Source organism: Monocercomonoides exilis (genome assembly GCF_001643675.1).
Source record: "Monocercomonoides exilis strain PA203 chromosome Unknown scaffold59-495361, whole genome shotgun sequence".
Taxonomy (NCBI): Eukaryota; Preaxostyla; order Oxymonadida; family Polymastigidae; genus Monocercomonoides; species Monocercomonoides exilis.
In genome coordinates, this window is record NW_027150604.1 from 317,966 (window position 1) to 337,480 (window position 19,515).

The window sequence follows — 19,515 nt, forward strand, 5'->3', positions numbered from 1 at the left end:
TTCAAATTAATAATTTTTGCGTTCGAAATGAAAAATTTTCAAACGAAATAAAAAAATTTGTATTCGAAAAGAAAATATTTTCTGTTTTCATAGGAATTAAAATAATTTGAAATTCAAAAAATTTTCTTGAATAAATAAAAAATTTCGAAAATTTTTCTTTCGTATGAAAAAAAAATGACAACACAAAATTATTTCTGATTCAAAAATGGCAAACTGATTTTCACAAAATTTGGTGAGTGTGCGAATAAATTTTTGTTAGGTTTACCACAATTATTAATTCGAATGTAAAAATTACTATTTCGTTTGAAAAAATTATTAATTCGTTTGCAAATTTTCCATATTGAAAACAAAAGTTCTCATTTTGTTTGCAAAATTATTATTTTGAATGCAATTTTTATTATTTTGAATGCAAAAATTCTCATTTTGAATAATTTTTGGTGTAAATCACTAATTGAAAAGAATTTAATTTTTTTTTGAACTTTTAGTGCTTAAGCATTCACGTTTATAAACAAAAATTATTTTCTATCAAAGGATACACTCTTTTTTCTTTTCATCTTGATCGTATATCAACTGTCGGACTTTTTGAATTATATTTATCCATAAGATTTATAACAAGAAAAATAATTTCTTATATAAAGTCAATCCAAAATTTTTCAATATATATATTTATTTATATTTATACAAGGGAGATTGTTTTTGAAATCATGTTTTTCCATTCAAATATTTCGGTTCAAAAATTTCACTTTAATATCACTGAAAGAACACTGAAAAGAGAAAAGGATTATTCAGTTCATCATCGTTTTTAATTTGGATTAAATATATGTCTGAGATGTTGTTCTGAAACCTTTTTTGTTTTTTTATGCAAAATCTCTTCCCAGTGACAAACAACCTTCGAAAAATTATCACTCCGAAAAAAGTCATGATATCAAAAATGATTACCATATATTTATGTTTTTGAATCAGTTATTAATTTCTTGTTTATTCTTAATAATAAAAAAAGAAACACAAGAAATTAAAGAACGTGGTATAAAAAAAATTCAAAAACTTTCAAATGAGCTGTTTTCATTGAATGAATAGAAACTGAGTATATTTCACCAGTTTCGTATCATGTTTATTATTGCAGAAGTTTTAAACATAATGACGTTTTTAAAAATGATTGTCAATTCTCACTCATTTCATTTTGTTTGTCTTGTTTTATAAGCACGACAATGGAAATGATATATTTTCCTATTTCACAATTTTGATCACTTATTCAAAGCTATATTCGAGGATCTGGGCTGTTGCAGGAGTTTTGTGAATGTAGTTCACAAGTCCACTTTCTTTTAAGCTTAAAAAAAAAATATTATCTGATGAAGATACATATAAATTATCATTCGTTACAACTCACAAAAGTTATTCCACTCTGTCGCGAGTTGAACCAGATCTCACTTGGGGGAAAATACCGACTTTCAAGCTTTTTTTGCACAAAGTGAGAAAAAATAGTTTCTCTTATCGCATTACTAAACTTAATCAGATTTCAAAACAAATTGAATTTTCATGTCCGTAAACAAACATCAATGATATAAAAACATTATGTTTTGTGACATCAAATGTATTTCTAAAAATAAATCCATTTATATCAAAATTTTTGATCACAAAAAGTTCATTAAAGATGCATAATTATTCAATGAAAATAGCTGAAGTCAAATATTTTGTCCCACTTGATAAATATGAAGCTTCCAAAGAGAGAAAATTGAAAAATCCAATGACTGTCACAAATGTCTTGTATTGGGAGGAAAAACCAAAAGCATAATTTATCCATTGGCAAGTCGAGTCAATACATTTTCTGACAGGTGTATTCGGTAGTCATCGTGCATCAAGACTGACCGTGTCTTCATGTATGGAAAATCAATCTTTTCAGGTTGACACAAGTGAAGAAAACCATCTCAATACAGTTTTCAAACAATTCCAATGAAATAGCGATGAATTTCGATTTCCGCGCAGCTATGAATTCAAGTTCGAGAGCCCAGAGACTGAAGTGATCATATATTGAACGATTATTGTATCAGAAAACAAGGAGGAACAAAAATTCCATCAAGAAAATAGTGGAGCAACGATATGCTTTTTTCTTCTCTGTCAACAGGCGTGTGATCAAATTCACGATTAATATTTGTTCTTCCCATTAGGTTCACCTTTCTTGTATCTTCATGGGCATGACAACCTGATTCATCAGCACAGAAGATCATTGAAGAATATTTTCCACATGCATATTGAATTAAATAATTTTTGCATGAAATGATGTTTTGTTCGGAAATTTTCATTCTTTTTTCATCTCTCACGCTTGAAGAGACGACCATCAATTCCTCGCTATCCCTTTTGATGAAAGAATAATGAAAATCATGAGATAAGGTTTTTGACAAACTTTCTCAACTTTTAATATTTTTTTTATTTTTTTATTGGTGTGATTTGTTTTCTTTTATCTTCAGAATTCCTAGAATTTCATTGACTTGTTTTTATTGTTTACGAGAAATCAATATTTTCTTTATCTCCCAAACTTTTTTCCTTTTATAATTGGTTTGAATGTTGAAGAAAGGGCTCGGAGGGCAGTTGAGTGCCTTTGCAATTCGCATGTTTGAATGTGTTTTCACTTTTCTTATCTTGCATGTGTTTAAGAAGGAACGAATTAACGAAACTTTTGTTTTTGAAGTGTTTTGCTGTCGAAATGATGAAAGGAACTGAAAGTCAAATAATCGAATGAATACCATTAATACTGTTTCAAATAAAGTTAAGCTAAAAGTCGAAAACTCTGAAGATATTTGTATCAAAAGACAGACAAATCTTTATGTTAAAAAAAAAAAATAATAGTTTTAGAATTACAGTTTCCAACAATTAACAATTAACACGAATTGTGATTGACTATACAATATTATAGATTATAGTTTCAAAATTAAGATGCAACATTAAAAATAATCAATTCATTTTTTTAAGGAGTTTTTGAAAAATTCTTTTGACTTTTGATTTGTTTTATAAAACAAATGTTAAAAAAAAATATTTTTTTTTCTCTTCAAAATTAAAAATTAATAAAAACATTTTATAAAAAAGGAAAATTATGTCCGTCTATGAGTAGTATGCTCAAACAGAACAACTTGAGTATATTCATGAGTAACAATATCACGTCGAACAGTTTTTTCAGTTTGAGGAGTCTGAATAGCATAAACGTCAATTAAAACAAGAAATATAATAATAATGAAATAAAAAAATATTTATAAAATTTAACAATTTAATTAAATTATCTCATTCAAAAAGGCATACATGTGGATCAACGATAATAGTTTTTCTATCTCTCTTACTTTTAAACTGAAGGCCACTAGTATTATCCGCAATTACTTCAAAATTTGGAGAAGAATTGCTTTTTAACGTTTGCGTGTCCCAATTGTAATAACTTAAATCTGTGGGCTTTGGTAATAACTTAGCTTTTCTAAGGAAATATTGATCAAATTTTTTCTCTGTTTTCAGACGATGACCGTAATCTATATATCCACTGACTTCTTGCTGCTTTGCATTGTAATCTCGAATAAAAATTATAACAGCAAGGCGACCTTCCCTTACAAGTTTCTCACGTGCAGCAAGCGCCTGTAAAAATGGAAAATTAGCCAAATCTTTTCCTTCAGAAGCCAAGACCTGGAATAACAAAATCAAAAGTTATTGATAAATAATATAATATAAATACGCCAAACCTGAGGAGCTTGATTAGATTTTGCTTTTTTCAATGTTTCAGCTGCTTTTTTTCTAAATTCAAAATCTTCTCTTTTCAATGCATTTCCACGACCTCTAAAACCTAGTTCCACCATCTAAAAAAATTAAAAAATTAAAAAATGCATTTTAAATGAAGAGTAATACCTCCCTTGCAAGATCCTGGTCCTCTAAATAAAATAAATCTTCATCAGAAATTTGAGAGTCTAAATAATCCTCATAAGTCTTCATTCTCTCTGTAAAAGCAACAGTATCTGTTGAGCTAGGGTCAGAAGAAGAAGATGCAGGATCATAAGCCATTTGAACGAAAACTTACAACTTTTCTTCCCATTATCATAATATGAAATCTCTGATCACAATTATAATAAAATATTTATTCTCTTTAAAGAGTTGATTTCCAAACGTTTAAACATTTGAAGATTATGTTTGTTGATTTTTTATATTTCGCATTTATTAACTTTGAATAAATTGTTTTGAACGTTTGAATACTGAATGTATTTTTAATGATTTTTTAATAATAATTAATAAGATAAAAATTTAGAGATGTCAGAATTAAATTCACGAAATTCTCGTAGAAAATGGACAACAGATCTTTCTGAATTAGACACAGATATTGGAGGATATGATTATGATTTACAAGCTGGAAAATTCTTAGGAATTGAAGGTGAAGAAAACACAGGTCTTCGAAGATTAGATGGAATTCCTATCACCCCGTTTAATATGAAGGATGAAATTAGGGATGGAATGTTTGATAGAGATGGAAATTTTCTTTTAAGTGAAAAAGAAAAAAGAGATCAATACAAAGATGCATGGCTTGATGAATACGAAGAAAAATGGGGGAAAGAGCCTTATCAAGTTTGAACCATTTTAACAAATTTAAAAAAACAATAAAAACTTTGTTATTTTCGAATTATAGCTTCCAACAAAAGTGGCCAAAACATTTGATCGAGATGAATTGGATTCAGAAAAAAATGATGAGAGCGAAGAAAGTGACGAAGACGCTGAAGATGATCCATTGAAGCGAACTCAAAAGAAAAAAGTGATTGATTTTGTGGAAGAAGATGATGTTGAAAGCGATGATGAAGTGAAGCATGTTAATAAATATAACTTTGAATCAAAGCCTTTGAAAGAGCATGATGAAGACATGACAAGCGACAAAAGCGAGGAAGATGAGGAAGAAGGAGATGACGATGATACAAATGATCAATTCATGGCAAAAGATATTGAAAAGCATGCAGAAAAAGAAAGATTAAGAGAGAAACTCGACAAAGAAGATGAAGAAGTTCTGAAAAGAGCACTTAATCAAACAGACCAAATATCACAAAAATTAAATCATTCAGATCAGAAATTGACAAAATCACAACGGGATAATAAAAGAAAAGAGGAAATGAAGCAAATTGCAAATGAATTTAATGATACAGACGATGAAGAAAAAATGGAAGATTTTCATGGAAAAACGAATAAACGATTGAAAGGAGCAGATGGAAAAGGATATCCTTTAGCCAACAATACTCATTCACTCGACATCGGCAATGAAAAACATGAAAACGAAATTGATGCAGATGCAGGTGCAAGTGATGACGAGTTTGATATGTTTTCTGATCCGAGCAGCAAACCGACAAATGAATCGCTTCATTCGAAACCTGACTCCGAAAAGCCAGAAACACAAATAAGAAGAGAAATGCTCCAGATTATGAAGCCTGGAGAGAGCGTATGGGACTCGCTGAGACGAATAAAGAAAGAAATGGACAAAGAAAAAATGATGGAAAAAGGAAAGAATGGAAAGAAAAATAACATGGAAAAGTTTAGAAACAAAGCTTCTTCTTCAACTGCAGCTTCTCAACAATTCATGAAATTAACTGAGTTAGCAGACGAACTATTGCAAACATTTTCATATTCAAGTGCGTATGAAGATAGATACGAGACAATAAATATGTTGATAAACAAATAAAATAACTGCAAAATGCGGTTTTTTAAAATAATACTATTATTATAAATACTGTTGATAACAAACATACTGTTGATTGCTCGAAAATTATAAGATTTGAAGGACTAGAACATCAACTCCTCATGCCTAAGAGACAATCACAAAAGTTCTAAAGAAATTTTCAAATATGAAAAAACATTCAGTCATTTTTCTAATCAAATCTTGTGTAAAAATAATCATTTTTAGCAATTCAATTTTGAAAATAGTTTTATTTTTTGAATAAAAAAAGAGATAATAAGAAATTTGTATCTTTATTCACACTGTTGATATGACAATTAATGCAAATACTAAAAAAGAACGATTTATTCATAATAATAACAAATTCATTTTTCCAAAAAAAATTTTTTTTGTTCTGTTGAAACAAAATAACGTTCTGTTAATTTTCAATAGTTTCTAAAAATTTCATTGTTTATAATTTTCATTTTCATGACTCTCTTTTTCTTATGTTGTGATGATTGAAAACTGGATGAATAAAAATCTAATTTTCAGATTCCAATTTATTTTGAACTTTTTGATTCACAAAATAATTAAATTCAAAGTTCAAACTTTTGTTTGAAAGATTAAAAGAAATAAGATTGAAAAGAAAATTCATAGACTGCAATAATTGTTATTCATTTAATTGACAATGTTCATCATTTTAACAGATTTTTTATTTTTTAAGTTTTGTTTTCCTTTTTTTGAAAAAATAATTAATTATTTTCTTTTTTAAAGTTGCAAATATTTTAATTGCATTTTTCAATTCTCAAAAATAATCATATATATGTCTTATTTGATGGAAGATATTTTCACATTTCCACATAAACATAAATCACTCAATTATATGTTCAGATCATTCACCATTTATGATTGAGTTTTTGGTATTTTGTGAGCTTATACAGATAGGTATATTTTATAATTGATTAATTACATATATCTTATATAATTACATTTAAACAAACCACATGGTATTTACAATTCTTATTTTTCGATATTAATAAAAGGCTGCTCAATAAATTGCACTTTACAACAAGATAAGAGTAGCTGTGTAAAATCAAGATTTTGCATTTGGTGTAAAGCTGCAGTTTCAGTTTGTTTTCAATTATTTTTGAAAATTACTATATAATTTATAACAAAATAAAAAATAAATCTATTTTTTTGTTATCCAAAACAATTTTTGACCTTTCCTTAGAAATTGGATCCTGCATCGCCTCGTGCTCCATTGTGCCTTGATGGTATTGCAGTTAATTTCTTTTATTTGATTTTTATTTTTTGCTTATTCATTGAAAAATTTCAATTGCAGGAGGACAATATGGAGCTGATACCGGAGATAACATGAATTACAAATGCGATTATAAGGAAAGCTTATGGCTCTCAGAATCAATCACATTACCTATTTTTGTGTTGATAACAGTTTTAGTATTCTTCGGTGGATTTGCCATTTGCGAAGGCATACTGCTGTTTGTATGCATGAAATGCAAAAAGAAGAAATAATACATCATTTCAAGTAACTTATTAAACTCAAAAGTCGATATATGTTTTTTTTTTGAATTTGTTAAATTTTTTTATTTTGATTTTCTTCATCTTCTCATTAAAATACTTTGAAAACACGCTACGAATTGAGAGATTTTCACCTTGGTTAATTATATCACATATTATTGAAAAATACTCCAAAGTATTTTGTGTGATCCGACCACCCGAAAGAAAAAGTTGATTAATATTGAGAGATAAAAATTTAAAGAAGATTTGATTCCAAACGATATCAAATGGAATCAGTTGAAAAAGCATTTCAGGAAGGAAAAGTTTGCCTTGGAATTGAATGTTTTTAGATTCAGTGTATTTTCACTTTAGATGCTTTTCCACGATATGGTTCAATTGGAATGTGGAAAGCTTAGCAAAGATTATGACACTTGCTTGACACAACTCCATGATGTATCAAAGGTTGTTCATTTAAAATTTCGTCATTTTTTCTTTTTTAAACTTTGAAAAATATCAAAATTCAAAAAAATCGATTAATATTCCTTGATTTCCATTTTTCACTCTACGAATTAATTGGAATGGCTTATAGGAACTGAAGGATCTTGAACAACGATGTTCAGATCTGCACATGCCAGAGAAGAGACGCATATACTTTTTATTCATTGCTTTGATGAGCGACTTAAACGATTGTTTACAGAGGCTTCATGACGTTTCTGAACGGAAAGTGACTCAGGGATATTTATTATTGGATTCTGAAATTGAATTCATAAGTGTTTGTTGAATTCCTTTCCATTGCTTTTATTTTATTAAACTATTCCTTCTTCGTTTTCATCAAAAAATGTTCTACTTTTCTTTTTTAAAACTTCATATGATTTTCCTTTTTTTTATGATTCACTTGAAATTTTTATTTACTAATTATTTCTCTTTTGAAAAAAAAAATCTAATTACATTCGTTATTTCAGGACTTATCTGATTTGTACACGTTTTTTGAACAAGATTTATTTCCACACTTAGCTATCGAGCCAAGCTCCCTATGGATAAATGACATAACATTAGCCAAAGCCCCGGAAAGAGGGCTTGGTGTGGTGAGCCTATCGCTTCAGAAGGAGATTCTGCAGCAGGCCAGGAAGAGCATCATGGACGGGATTGTGAAGAAGGAGGTGGCACTGTGCACTCCACAGAGCATGGAGCTGGAGGAGATTCGGCACATGTTTTTCCGGCAGCAGGAGCGGGTGCTGCGCTGCGGGCTGTGTGTGCAGCCGCGCTCGGTGGTGTTTCTGGCGTCTGTGTTGTGTGTGGTGGTGCTGACGAACCATCGGCTGCTGGTGCTGTCGATGCAGAAGGAGCTGCTCCACTCGATAGAGCTCAGCTGGATTGCAGATGTGAAGGTGAAGGACAAAGGAAGAAGGAAGGAGAAGGAGAAGGAGAAGGAGAAAGAAAGGGAGAAGGAGAGGGAGAAGAATGAGGCAGAAAAGGAAAGAGAGAGAGAGAAAGACGAAGTAGTAGAAACGAACCAGTTTGTGGTGTTTCTGCGAGGAAACGAAGAGAAGCCATTTTATTCGCTGGATGCAGTTCACTGGGCGAAGGACATCGGAACAGCTGCGCGCTTCTTTGCAGGGCTGATCAAAACATCTGCGCTGGCGGACTCAATCGGAAGAGGAATGACCTCTCAGCTGTCTGGATCGCGTGCTCTGCAGTCGACCTCCCTCTCTGCCAGCTCTCTCTCTGCATATCCTTCTTCCACATTCCAGTCGCAGCAGTCGTTCTCTTCGCCTTATGGTACTTCCCTCTCTGCCTCTCCCACAGCCACACCGCAGCCAGGCAGCTCAGCCACCTCTTCCTTCTCTTCAGTCACCACTCGCTCTTCTGGCGAGTCCGGCCGCCTCGAAAAGGGCAGCGAGTTCGACCCTTCTTCCGTCCGCTCACCTCTTCCTTCTCTTGGCGTGTCTATCAAATGCTTCCCTTCTTCGATGCTGTCACCGGCGCCTTCTTCTCCAGTGCCTGGCTCACTCGCTGGCGCTGGGATGGATTCTGGAATGCCTTCTATTTCACCGCTTCAGACATCGTTTGTGCCATCTGCACAGAAGGACAACGAGCCGTATCCGTTGAGCTCTTCATCGCCCCTTGCCATTTATGCCATGTCGCCTTCAGGAGCATCATTATCCCTGGCGCCTGGCTCACCTACACTGGGACAGGCAGCCTACAGCCACCAAATAGCAAGTGCTGGAGCTGGCTCCTCACACGCATCGTTGTGTGGAGTAGCGCTGCATGGCGGAAGTGCTCAGAGAGAGGCGTGGATGCCGCAGGTGGCAGCAGCAGCGATGGACAGTGTTTCGCTGCGGGATGCGCCGTGGATGCTGCACTTGTACATCGGCCGTGCAGACAACTTGTCAGCCACGTGTGCCCGACTGGGCATTCTGACGGGAGGAGTGAGGCTGTCCGTGTCTGTGGGGAGCCCGCTGAACTACCAGCACATCCGCCCGCACCTCATCCGCCGCTCAGCCGCCAGCCGCAACATCGCCTCGCCCCTCTTCGACGCTGCAATGGGCTTCCCGTTCTGTGCTGAGTCTGAGCCATTTGTGGAGGTGAGGCTGTTTGCAGAAGCGGGGTTGACAAAGAACGAGAAAGGGATTGGGATTGTGCGGGTGAGCTGTCTGGAGCTGTTCCTCTCGCCCAGCCACATGATTGATGGCTGGTTCGACATCGACCTCAGAGACACGAATGCCCTGCGCCCTATCATTTCTTCCCCTGCCATCGCTATTTCTCGAAACCCTCTTGCACCGCCACAATATCAGAACAAAATGCATTCAGCTTCTGCTTCTTCTGGAAGAGAGCACGATTCAATGGGAATATCATTGCAAGGCAATGCTGCAGTTGGAGTGGCTTCTCATCCATTTGGCAATAATTCTGATGAAATGCAGCAAATTAAGCAGCAGCAGCAGAAACAACAACAACAAGAAGGAGACAAAGAGAAGAGCGAGAAGGAGAAAGAGAAAGAGAAAGAGCAAGACATGGCGAGGCGAAGAGAGCAGGCGAAGCGGAAGAGGATGATCGAGCGAGAAGAAGTCCCGCGTCTGCCAGCTGCAACAGCCGCGGAAGGCGGAGGATTTGACGATGTGGATGGGCGAGGGGACGAGTGGACGCAGATGCTGATGGGGCGGGTGGTGCCAGCGCGTGTGTATTTGCGGATGACGCTGTATGGGATGAGTGGGTGTGGGGTGCCTGATGCACTGGGCCTGCCGCTGCCTGGGCTGAGCACGCTGAAGGTGTTCCAGGTGAGGGAGGGGGTGCCTGTGGTGCTTGGAGGGGCAGCGATGGAGATTGCAGGGCTGATACACACAGACAGCGCAGATGATGGGAAGGCAGCAGAGAGAGAGTTTTTGAGGGAGAAAGAGGCAGAGAAGGCGAGGCAGGCACAGAAGGAGAGAGAGAAGGAGAGAGAACTCGAGGCAAGCAAAGAGAAGACACCAGAGTTGATGAGTCAAGGAGGAGTGAATGAGCAGCAGGAGACGGAGATTGTTGAGCCAAAGCGGCTGGGCGGAAACACAACAGGAGTGGTGAGACTGATCGATGTTGCGTCTCAAAGAACTTTGTTTTCACTCAAAAAGGTTTGAATTCTCTTTCTCTCTCTTTCTCTTTTAAAGTGACATTATTTAATTCTTGTTTTCCCTAAACATTTCTTATTTACATTAAACTTTTCAACAATATCTATCCTTTCATTTGTTCAGGCTGGGATGTTCAAGAAGGAGTATGAAGTGTATGACAGAAAAGGCTATCTGTTTGCACGATGCTATCACAAACTGAAGACAATGAAGAAGAGAAAGATTCGAATGTTTCTCGAAGGCGGGGAGATGCTCTTTTCGATGAGTGGTTTGTTGCTAATTTTCTTATTTCACATTTATTATTTTCATATTTATCTCATTTACTTATGTTTTTGATTCATTACTCGACACAATTTATTTCTCTCTCTCTTTTTCCTCTCTTTATCTTTCTCATAAATCCTCAAACGCAATAAAACATAACATTTCATTTCTCTTCATTTCCAAACACTTTCACTGAATCATTTTCATTGCGAATATTCCAGGTGAGTTTCAGAACGAAGTGTGGATTGAGGATTTTCTTGGGAGGCGTGTTGCGTCTGTTGTTGTTGGCGAAGGAGGGAAAAGCGAAAGCAGCGGACGAGTTGTGACAATCAACGTCAGCCAGCCAAACATCGACTCTTCTCTGGCACTCATCTTCACCATTTATGTAATGCTCACTTCTTGAGACTGACAAAGTGCTTTGACTTCATCATTTACTCACATTATCACTTGCTGGTTGTGCTTTAATAAAGATTTATGATGATGGATTTGATGAAATTCAATATCATTTGGACAACTTTATCAATTTGAGATCCTTTTCAAGGAGACATACGTGCACTTGCTTGCAAAGCAAAGGTGAAACATAGTTCTCTAAATACTTTTCTTGATATTACAGCTAGACACACATAATGATTGCAATGAGAAGATTTAAGGATGACACAAAAATCTTAAGCGCAAAAAAGAAAACAAAATTAAAAAGAAATACGAATTCGAAACTGCAGAATGCAAAACTGATGAAGCAAGATAGCATTTTGATGTATTTCTCGCCCTACATTCTTTGTACTGATGACAACACTATTGAGAAGGAAGGAATAATGAAGCAATATGTTAATGGAAGGATAATAGCATAGAAAACAAAAAGAATAGAAGAGGAACAGAATGAATGGAGAAAAGAAGATCTTATTAGCAAATTCAATCTGCAGATCCAACAGTCATTTCCCATCAACCAATGAACATTATGAAATATTCATATAAAAATTTAGATAAGATGCTACATAAAAGATAGTATTTTTGCTTGATGCCATTCGACTTTTATTTACCAAATAGCGGGAATAACCTGACTCAACAGAGACGGGACAATGCCTTCATCACTTGTTTGATGATTGGTTAACATTTCTTTTCCATTGGCTTCTTTGTTATGGATTTGATTTTTTTAGACTTTTTGACTTTTTCAAATGTTTTATTAATTTTACAAAATCATTTCTGGCTTAATTGCAAGATTGTTCGATTTTTTTTTTTCAGAATTTTATTTATTTAAAGGAAATTTAGCTTCAACGAAAGAGAATTGAATTTAGCACATAGAATTATTTCTATTACCTGAAAATGCAAAAAGTTAATTCATCTTCTGATGTTATCAAACCATTTCAACTTCTGCAATATCTTTTACGTAAAGATTTTTTTGACATTAATTAATGTGTTTTCAAGAACAAAAAAAAAAAAAAAAAAAAAAAAAAAGAAAAAGAAAAAGAAAAATTTTTTTTTTCAATTCATGCTTTTTTCTTCATCATTCCAAACCTATAAAAAATAAAACTGAGAATTATTAGAATTACTCAGTTTAATTATTCCTTTTTCATAAAATATGTTCAACTTCAAGCATATTTTGTTCTCATTGAAAAACTTTCAAGAATCTTGTATGTAAAAGAATATCATACACACACATACACACAGAAATAAACTTGAAACTTCAAAAATATAATTTCATTGAAGAAAATTATTAAACATATTTTGATCTCCCCCACAAGAAAATTATTAATGATTTCTCAGTTTAATATTCTTTTTTTCTCATTCATTTTGGCTTATATCACTTTCCCATAAGTATGAAACGTATTGAATGCTTCTTTTCGCTTCGAAGATAATATTACAAAAAGAAATGAGCTCAAAATGAGGAGTATTAGAAATAATATTTCAACTTCCATTTCTCAGATTAATTAAGCAGAATACAGAGATGAATTTATATGGAAAAATTATAAAATCAAGTGAAATAAGAGGAGCAACAGCCAATAAAAATTTAATTGAATATTAGTGGTTTCCGAAGTTAAAGTGATTTGATCTGAGCCGTAATTTGCGTGAAATAGGATCATCCCTCAATCTTGTTCATTAACACAGGATCATTAAAGCACAACAATGTTGAAGATTGTTATGTTTATATTAAGTGTCGCTGTGGCGGAGGAATTTGAGGAATTGGATGACGAAAGCATCGAATTAATTGAATTTCTTGATGGAATTACCCGTCGAAGAGATCTTGACCCAGTGGTTCTCGTTCCTGGTCTTGCAGGATCTCATTTAGAGTACAGAAATAGAACAGGAACAAAGTGGAACACATTATGGTTGAACTTTGGTCGAACTTTGCCTGGATTATGGCAAGCATACAAGAAGGTCTTGCAGGTAAATTATGATCCAGTAACAGAAACTTACTCTTCAAACCCAAATATCGTAACACGCCCAGTTGATTATGGAGGACTTAAAGTCTGAATCTTTTCTCTTCTTTTTGTTTTAGTGCAATTGCCTATTGGCTTACGTGCTTTTTCAACTTTATTGGTGATTAAGGGTGTTGACTATTTGGATCCTGTGGTAAAGACAGTCACAAAGATGTATCATCCCCTCATTAGAACTCTTCAAGAGACTGGCTATGAAGAAGGGAAAAATCTTTTTGGTGCACCTGTTTGATCGCTTTTGTTGAAGTTATTTTAATTATGAAAACATTCCTGCAAATTTACTTTCCTAACCCATATTTATAATTTTGTGAATGAATTTTGCTTTATTTTTAAAAGTATGATTGGAGACTTGCAAATGCAAAACAGGTGATGTCCAACGGGATGTATGCTCAACTGAAGGATCTGATTGAAAGAGCTTTCTCAATAAACAAAGGAAAGAAAGTGCATGTGATTGGTCATAGCTGCGGTTTGATTTTTTGGTTAAGCTTAAATCGAAAAATAAAAATTTTGATATAAATCTTTGTGGGTTGTCAACTTAATTGACTTATTTATGTTTTGATGGAATAATGCATTGATGAAATCAAAAATATGTAATATACAATTGAAACCAATAATATGTAAATTTAGGTTGCATCTTTTTGAGACAATTTCTGAGTGATTACGTGACAAAAGAGTGGAAAGAGAAGCACATTGCAAGCTTTATTTCAACAAGCGGCCCATATTCAGGCTCTGTGGAAGCATTTGCTCATCTTGCTGCCCCTCGCAAGTGGGTCATCCCAACACTGTCTCCAAATGATGTGCACGAATTGGTGCAGAACTTTGCAGGGATATATTGGATGCTGCCAAACATGAACGCTTTCCCTCCATCGAAAGTGGTTGCTCGTATTCCTTCACTGAAAACAGTGATTACTGTGGAGAACATGACAGCAGCATTTGCCACAACAGGAAGGAGGATGAAGCTACAGGGTGTGGAGATGACTCAGAAACACATCAGCCACATGGAGCCTCCTCGTGTTCCAGTGCACATCTTTGTGTCGAATGGAAAGAGCACCACAAAAGAGGTTATTTATGATGGCACAGCCAACAACTGGTGGAAGAAGGCAGGAACTGATGTCATCCAAGACGGAGATGGGACTGTTCCCATTGAGTCGCTTCTTGGTTTGTCTTTGTTGTCTGATAATAAAGATTCATGTTTTATTTCTTGATTTAATGTATTCAATTGCGTAATTTCTGCACTCCTTTTCAAAAGCACCTACAAAATGGAAGACAATGCAGAATGAGCCTGTTGATCTGACTGTCATTCCAAGAGAGTCACACTTGGGAATTGTCGGATCAAAGCAATATCTTCTTGCTGTTCGTGACATCGTGTCCCGGTAATATAACCATCAACACTCAATTAAAATTACAATGTATTTGTTTTTGTAATTCAATTAAGCACGCAGCAGGGGATGTTATCTTTGTCATTTGCTGTGCTAAACAAAAATGTTTTTTGTCATAAAGTTTTTTTATTTTGTTCTTTTTATTGTTTTTTCGATTAACAAGCTGTTGATTCTCCTTGTGAAAGACTTTCAAAGTCTGTTTAACGAGTTATTTTTTTTGAAAATGTTTCTGTACACAAAGTTTTATTTAATGGAGATATCAAGATTAATATTGGTTGAAATGCCGAGTGTTTCTCGATTTTGTTGTTTTTGCTATTTTTATTGTTGACAATTATTTGAAAAACATATTTTGAAACCTGAAATCAAAAAGAAGAAAAGGATTTATCTTTTTTCATCTTTTGAAACCGGAATTTTCAGACTTATTTTATCAAAATGTTGTTTGATTTTGCAATGGCTCTTTTGAATATGCAACTTTTCCCATCAACAAGAGTATTCTCTGAATAAACAAAGCAGCATTGCCTCTTTTCGCACTTTTGTCATTCATATTTTTCCTTTTCAGGCTTAGTTTGTAATTTGAAGACGAGAAACTTTAACATGAACAGTTCAATAATCCTTGTGTCTATCTCCAAAAGCTCAAAAAAATACACTCCACTCTTTAATAACAAATCAAAGGCCAATTCAAATGATAAATTGAAGTACATTCATTGATGTTTCAGGTAATTTCAATGAAAAGAGTGATGTGCTCTTCAAAGTTTCAGAAGACTTTACAATAAAAAAAAAAGAAGAAATGAAACAAGCAAAAATCAAACAATAATGTAATGCTAATATCAACAAAAAAATAAGCAACCTAACTTTGGTGTTATATCCCAAATCTCCTTAATGACAAACAAACAACATCATTTTCCATTCAACAGAAAGCTTTTCAATGATTTATTATCCTTTTTATTAATTCATGTTGATTTTTTGCTTTTAGAAGCAGTTGCTCTAATCGGTTTCTTTTTATCTGATTTTTCTTCTTTTCCATCGATTTCCTTTTTATCCTTCGACTTTACAGTTTTAATGTTCTTTTTTGATCTTTCCTTTGCCTTTGTCAGATGAGAAGGCTTATCCTTCACAGAAGCATCTGAACTTGTTCTATGAACAGCCGAGGCAGGAGCCGAAGCACCAACCACAAACGAAGAGTCATTCGCAACAACAGCTGGGCTGACTGCCGATGCTGGCGGGGCAGTCACAGAAGACACTGCCTGCTGCTGAGCTGTCTGTGATCCCTCTGATTGCCCTGTCATTTGCTCGTCTGAGGAGATGTTGGGTGTGTCTGAGCTGTCTGAGCTGTAAGGAGAAGGCGTAGCTGAAGTAAGAGTGGATGAGGGAAACTGTGCAGGTGTGGGAGTCGTGGGAGTTACAATGTCAGCAGGTGAAAGAGACGTTCGGGCAGATGCCGCCACGCCAATCGAAGACGATGTCGATGGACGAGTCTGGCTGGAGAAAGCAATGGCAGGCGAAGGAGTGCGCGAAAGAGGCAGCGAAGATGGCACACTCAGCCGATGCGTTGTTGAGGACGTTTCTGAGTCTTGTCCAGCATCGCTTGCATCGCTGCTTCCAGACTGAGGCGGAACGGGAGATGGAGGCAAAGACATCGTCGGGTGATATGAAGAGGAAGAAGTCAGCGAAGAGGTCGATGAAATCGATGAAGTGGAAGAAGTTGATGAGGAAGAAGAAGAAGAAGATGATGATGCAAAAGAAGGCGCAGAAGAAGCTGAGCGCATCTGTGGGCGAAGTGTAGATCGGATCGGAGCAAAAAGGGAGAGTCGCTTTGGAGCAGCAGGAAGAGAAGAAGTCGGCAGAATGGAGTGCGTTGTCAGAGAAGAGCTGGATGCTGTTGAAGCAGAGGAAGTTGAGCCAGCAGTCGGAAGTGTAGCGCTTGTTGACTGAGGAGAAGAGCTCTGCAGAGATGAGAGTGGATGAGCAGTCTGCAAAGGAGCAGAGGATGCAGCCGTGGTTGGGTGTGACTGTCCAGAAATAGTCAGAATCAGCCCATTCGACAGAGACGGAGTGGATCCCAATTTCATTCCAGCTGGATTGCTGCTGGCACTCGAGACAGACGCAGCACTCGAGATTCGACTGGCAGAATTAGACGACTTTCTCTCTTTGATGTCTCGACTGGCCACACCTCCAATTGAACTGCCACTCGAACTCTGCTGCGACGCTCCCCCGCTTTTTCTCTGCTCCTGCATCGTCTTTGCCTTCTTCTTCTTCTTCTTTCCGCTTCTCCTCACTCCCTTCGCATCAGGCACATCGTCTTCTGTCCCTGTTGCACTGTCATCCTCTGTTCCATCGTCGCTGTCTGGGCGTGCCTTCATATCTGTCTTTCTCGTCATGGGACTCGCTCCTCGGCTTCCACTACCTCCTCCGCTGCCTCCGTCACCACTTTTTGAATGGAGAAGATGCTTCGAATGGAAAGGCGAAGGTGTTGGCGAAATGTGAGGTGAAGACGAACTGTTGGAAGTGGACGAAGAGCCAGAAAGCGAACAATAAGAAGCAAATGCAGAAAACGGCTGGATTGCAGATGAAGCAGCAGAAGAGGCAGTGAATGAGGCTGCTGAAGTTGAAGAAGCTGAAGATAGCGAAGAAGACGAGGTTGAATACGATGACGAATAAGGAGAGCTTGAGTGATATCCCATCGAAGAAGCACTTGAAGAGCCCAATCTCGGAGACATCATATTCTGCAGCGATGAACAGTCAGAAGCAGCCATCGCCGCTTCGATCTCAGCGAAATGCAGACCAGCCAGCTCGCGGAACGTGCTGTATATTTCTGACTGGTCGTTGTCCACATAATCCAGAAGCGTCTCCCCAAACGTCGCGCCCATCTCCTCCAAAATGGCTGGTGTGAAGTGGATGTCTTTGTACTTGCCTGTGTTGCAACCAGCAAACGACGCCTCCATCGTGAACGAGTTCACCAGCCCCATTTCTCGCCATATCACCACCCGTGCTGCTCCTTCTTTGGACTTCTGCACCCGGAAATCGCAGTCGTCGTAGCTGAATGCAGGTGCACGATGCGACAGCATGCGAGGAAACACCTTCTCTTGCAGAACAAGACGCGGGTTGTCTTTGTTCTCACAGCCAAAAATGAAAATGTTCTTCTTTCGTGAATGGCCGTGCAAGTCACAATAAAAGATAACTGGGCGGTCTTCACTGAATTTCTTTATCATCTGCTTGGTGTAGAAAATGGGTGGACTCTGCCTTCGTGTTGGCGCCTGCCATTGTCTGTTCAAGTCGAGTCCATGCAGATTGGTACGATGGTTTCCCACAATAACGCCATCTGGATTCAGCATAGGCACAATCTTGAACACGAAATTGTCTCTGAGAATTCTCGCCTCCAAACTTGGGCCTGTCAGAAAGTCGATCAGCCCCTTCATCATATACGAGGCGTTCGTCTCTCCCGGATGGACCCGTGCAGAGAGCACAATTCCGCGCCTGCGCTTCATTTGCTCAGCTGTGCCTGTGAATGTTGTGACTGTCAGCAGATCAACAGCGTTGCCTGCGTGCGTCTGGCAGAGAGTTCGCCTTCTTACTACTTCCTTGCGCTGTGGGTCATGTTCAAGTTCATGCAAATAATTCTGCAAATCACTGTAGCTGTATGGGAAGTGATATGCCAAACAGCAAGTATCTCCAGCACCATAAGGAAATTTCACCGAGAAGGTGAGCGTATAAGAAGCTGGCATCTTTTTCTTTGTCTGTGTTGGATAATATGCAATATCTTCTCCAACTCGATGCCATCCGTATCCTTTTTCTTTGGCTAGCATTTCAGAATACAGTACAGGCTTCATGCCATTGTTGTAAAGAGAATAAGGTTTTAAAAAATTGACGATATTAAATTTATATTTTACATCTTTCTGAATATTTGTCACTGTAAAGTAGTACCATTGCGTGTGCCCTCTCGTATTTGTATCTAATCTAAGTGTTAAGTCATATTCATACTGATAAACTTGCACAACTTTTTTCAAATTTCCACATTCGAATCTTGACTCAAATAGAAGTGTTGTGTCATCAGGACCTTCAAGTTGATAAATATATGGGTACATAACGTTTCCGACGGTCCCCTCATTTTCACTTCCTGGAGGTGGAGGGCTCATCATTACTTTGAAATCTGGGATTTCATATACAACGCGATTAATAAGAGGCTTTGTTGAAAACCCTCTTTCAAGATCTCTTGCTGCCATTTCAGCATCAAAACCTTCTCTCATTTGAACAATAGGCTCCACATAAGGAACACCATCAGGAATGAGTATTGGATGCGCCATCAACGAAGTATTTAAACCAGTTCGAATTGTATCATCATTTTGCCCGCTCCTGTCATTAAATATCCAAAAAATTTGTTTATTCAAAAAATAAAAAACGTAATAAAGTTAAAAGGGTATGTTCTAACATTTTTTAAAGACTATTTATCCGTTAGTATTTAAAAAATCAACAAAACAAAATTTTAACTGTTGAAAAATGTATTGAGGGAGGATCAAGAGATAGATTTAAAATTTTATTCAAATCTTTTTTTGGGCAGGAAAAATATGTTGTTTTTCTCGAAGGATTATTACATTTTATTTTTTTTCATTATAAATAATATCATTTGAAAATAATAATATGTCTGTAATTTTAAGAATGAATAACAACTT

General features: G+C 36.2%; 5 protein-coding genes across 5 annotated transcripts; 3 read left to right on the forward strand and 2 right to left on the reverse strand.

Annotated features, from left to right (window-relative positions):
* Positions 1 to 2,667: 2,667 nt before the first annotated feature.
* MONOS_850 (putative flagellar basal body protein) lies at positions 2,668 to 4,055 on the reverse strand. The gene is made up of 4 exons (XM_067878916.1): positions 3,880 to 4,055; positions 3,717 to 3,830; positions 3,292 to 3,660; positions 2,668 to 3,182 (listed from the first exon to the last, which is right to left on the reverse strand). The coding sequence occupies exons 1-4, from the start codon at positions 4,030 to 4,032 to the stop codon at positions 3,087 to 3,089; spliced, it is 732 nt and encodes a 243-aa protein (XP_067719781.1). The 5' UTR covers positions 4,033 to 4,055; the 3' UTR covers positions 2,668 to 3,086.
* Positions 4,056 to 4,093: 38 nt separating this feature from the next.
* On the forward strand, positions 4,094 to 5,973 carry MONOS_849 (uncharacterized protein). Its single transcript, XM_067878905.1, has 3 exons — positions 4,094 to 4,156; positions 4,262 to 4,587; positions 4,649 to 5,973. The coding sequence occupies exons 2-3, from the start codon at positions 4,276 to 4,278 to the stop codon at positions 5,681 to 5,683; spliced, it is 1,347 nt and encodes a 448-aa protein (XP_067719782.1). The 5' UTR covers positions 4,094 to 4,156; positions 4,262 to 4,275; the 3' UTR covers positions 5,684 to 5,973.
* A 572-nt stretch (positions 5,974 to 6,545) lies between these two features.
* On the forward strand, positions 6,546 to 11,895 carry MONOS_848 (uncharacterized protein). Its single transcript, XM_067878894.1, has 9 exons — positions 6,546 to 6,601; positions 6,700 to 6,785; positions 6,888 to 6,930; positions 6,999 to 7,159; positions 7,547 to 7,636; positions 7,764 to 7,946; positions 8,137 to 10,782; positions 10,903 to 11,044; positions 11,259 to 11,895. Exons 1-9 carry the CDS (start codon positions 6,562 to 6,564, stop codon positions 11,438 to 11,440), a joined length of 3,573 nt encoding a protein of 1,190 aa, XP_067719783.1. The 5' UTR covers positions 6,546 to 6,561; the 3' UTR covers positions 11,441 to 11,895.
* Positions 11,896 to 13,158: 1,263 nt separating this feature from the next.
* MONOS_847 (putative Lecithin:cholesterol/phospholipid:diacylglycerol acyltransferase) lies at positions 13,159 to 14,846 on the forward strand (the record flags this gene model as incomplete). Its single annotated transcript, XM_067878883.1, has 5 exons — positions 13,159 to 13,500; positions 13,582 to 13,695; positions 13,806 to 13,935; positions 14,097 to 14,627; positions 14,719 to 14,846. The coding sequence occupies 5 exons, from the start codon at positions 13,159 to 13,161 to the stop codon at positions 14,844 to 14,846; spliced, it is 1,245 nt and encodes a 414-aa protein (XP_067719784.1).
* A 952-nt stretch (positions 14,847 to 15,798) lies between these two features.
* Positions 15,799 to 19,149, reverse strand: MONOS_846 (putative Zinc carboxypeptidase family protein; the record flags this gene model as incomplete). Its single annotated transcript, XM_067878873.1, has 1 exon — positions 15,799 to 19,149. The coding sequence occupies one exon, from the start codon at positions 19,147 to 19,149 to the stop codon at positions 15,799 to 15,801; it is 3,351 nt and encodes a 1,116-aa protein (XP_067719785.1).
* Between the last annotated feature and the right edge of the window lie 366 nt (positions 19,150 to 19,515).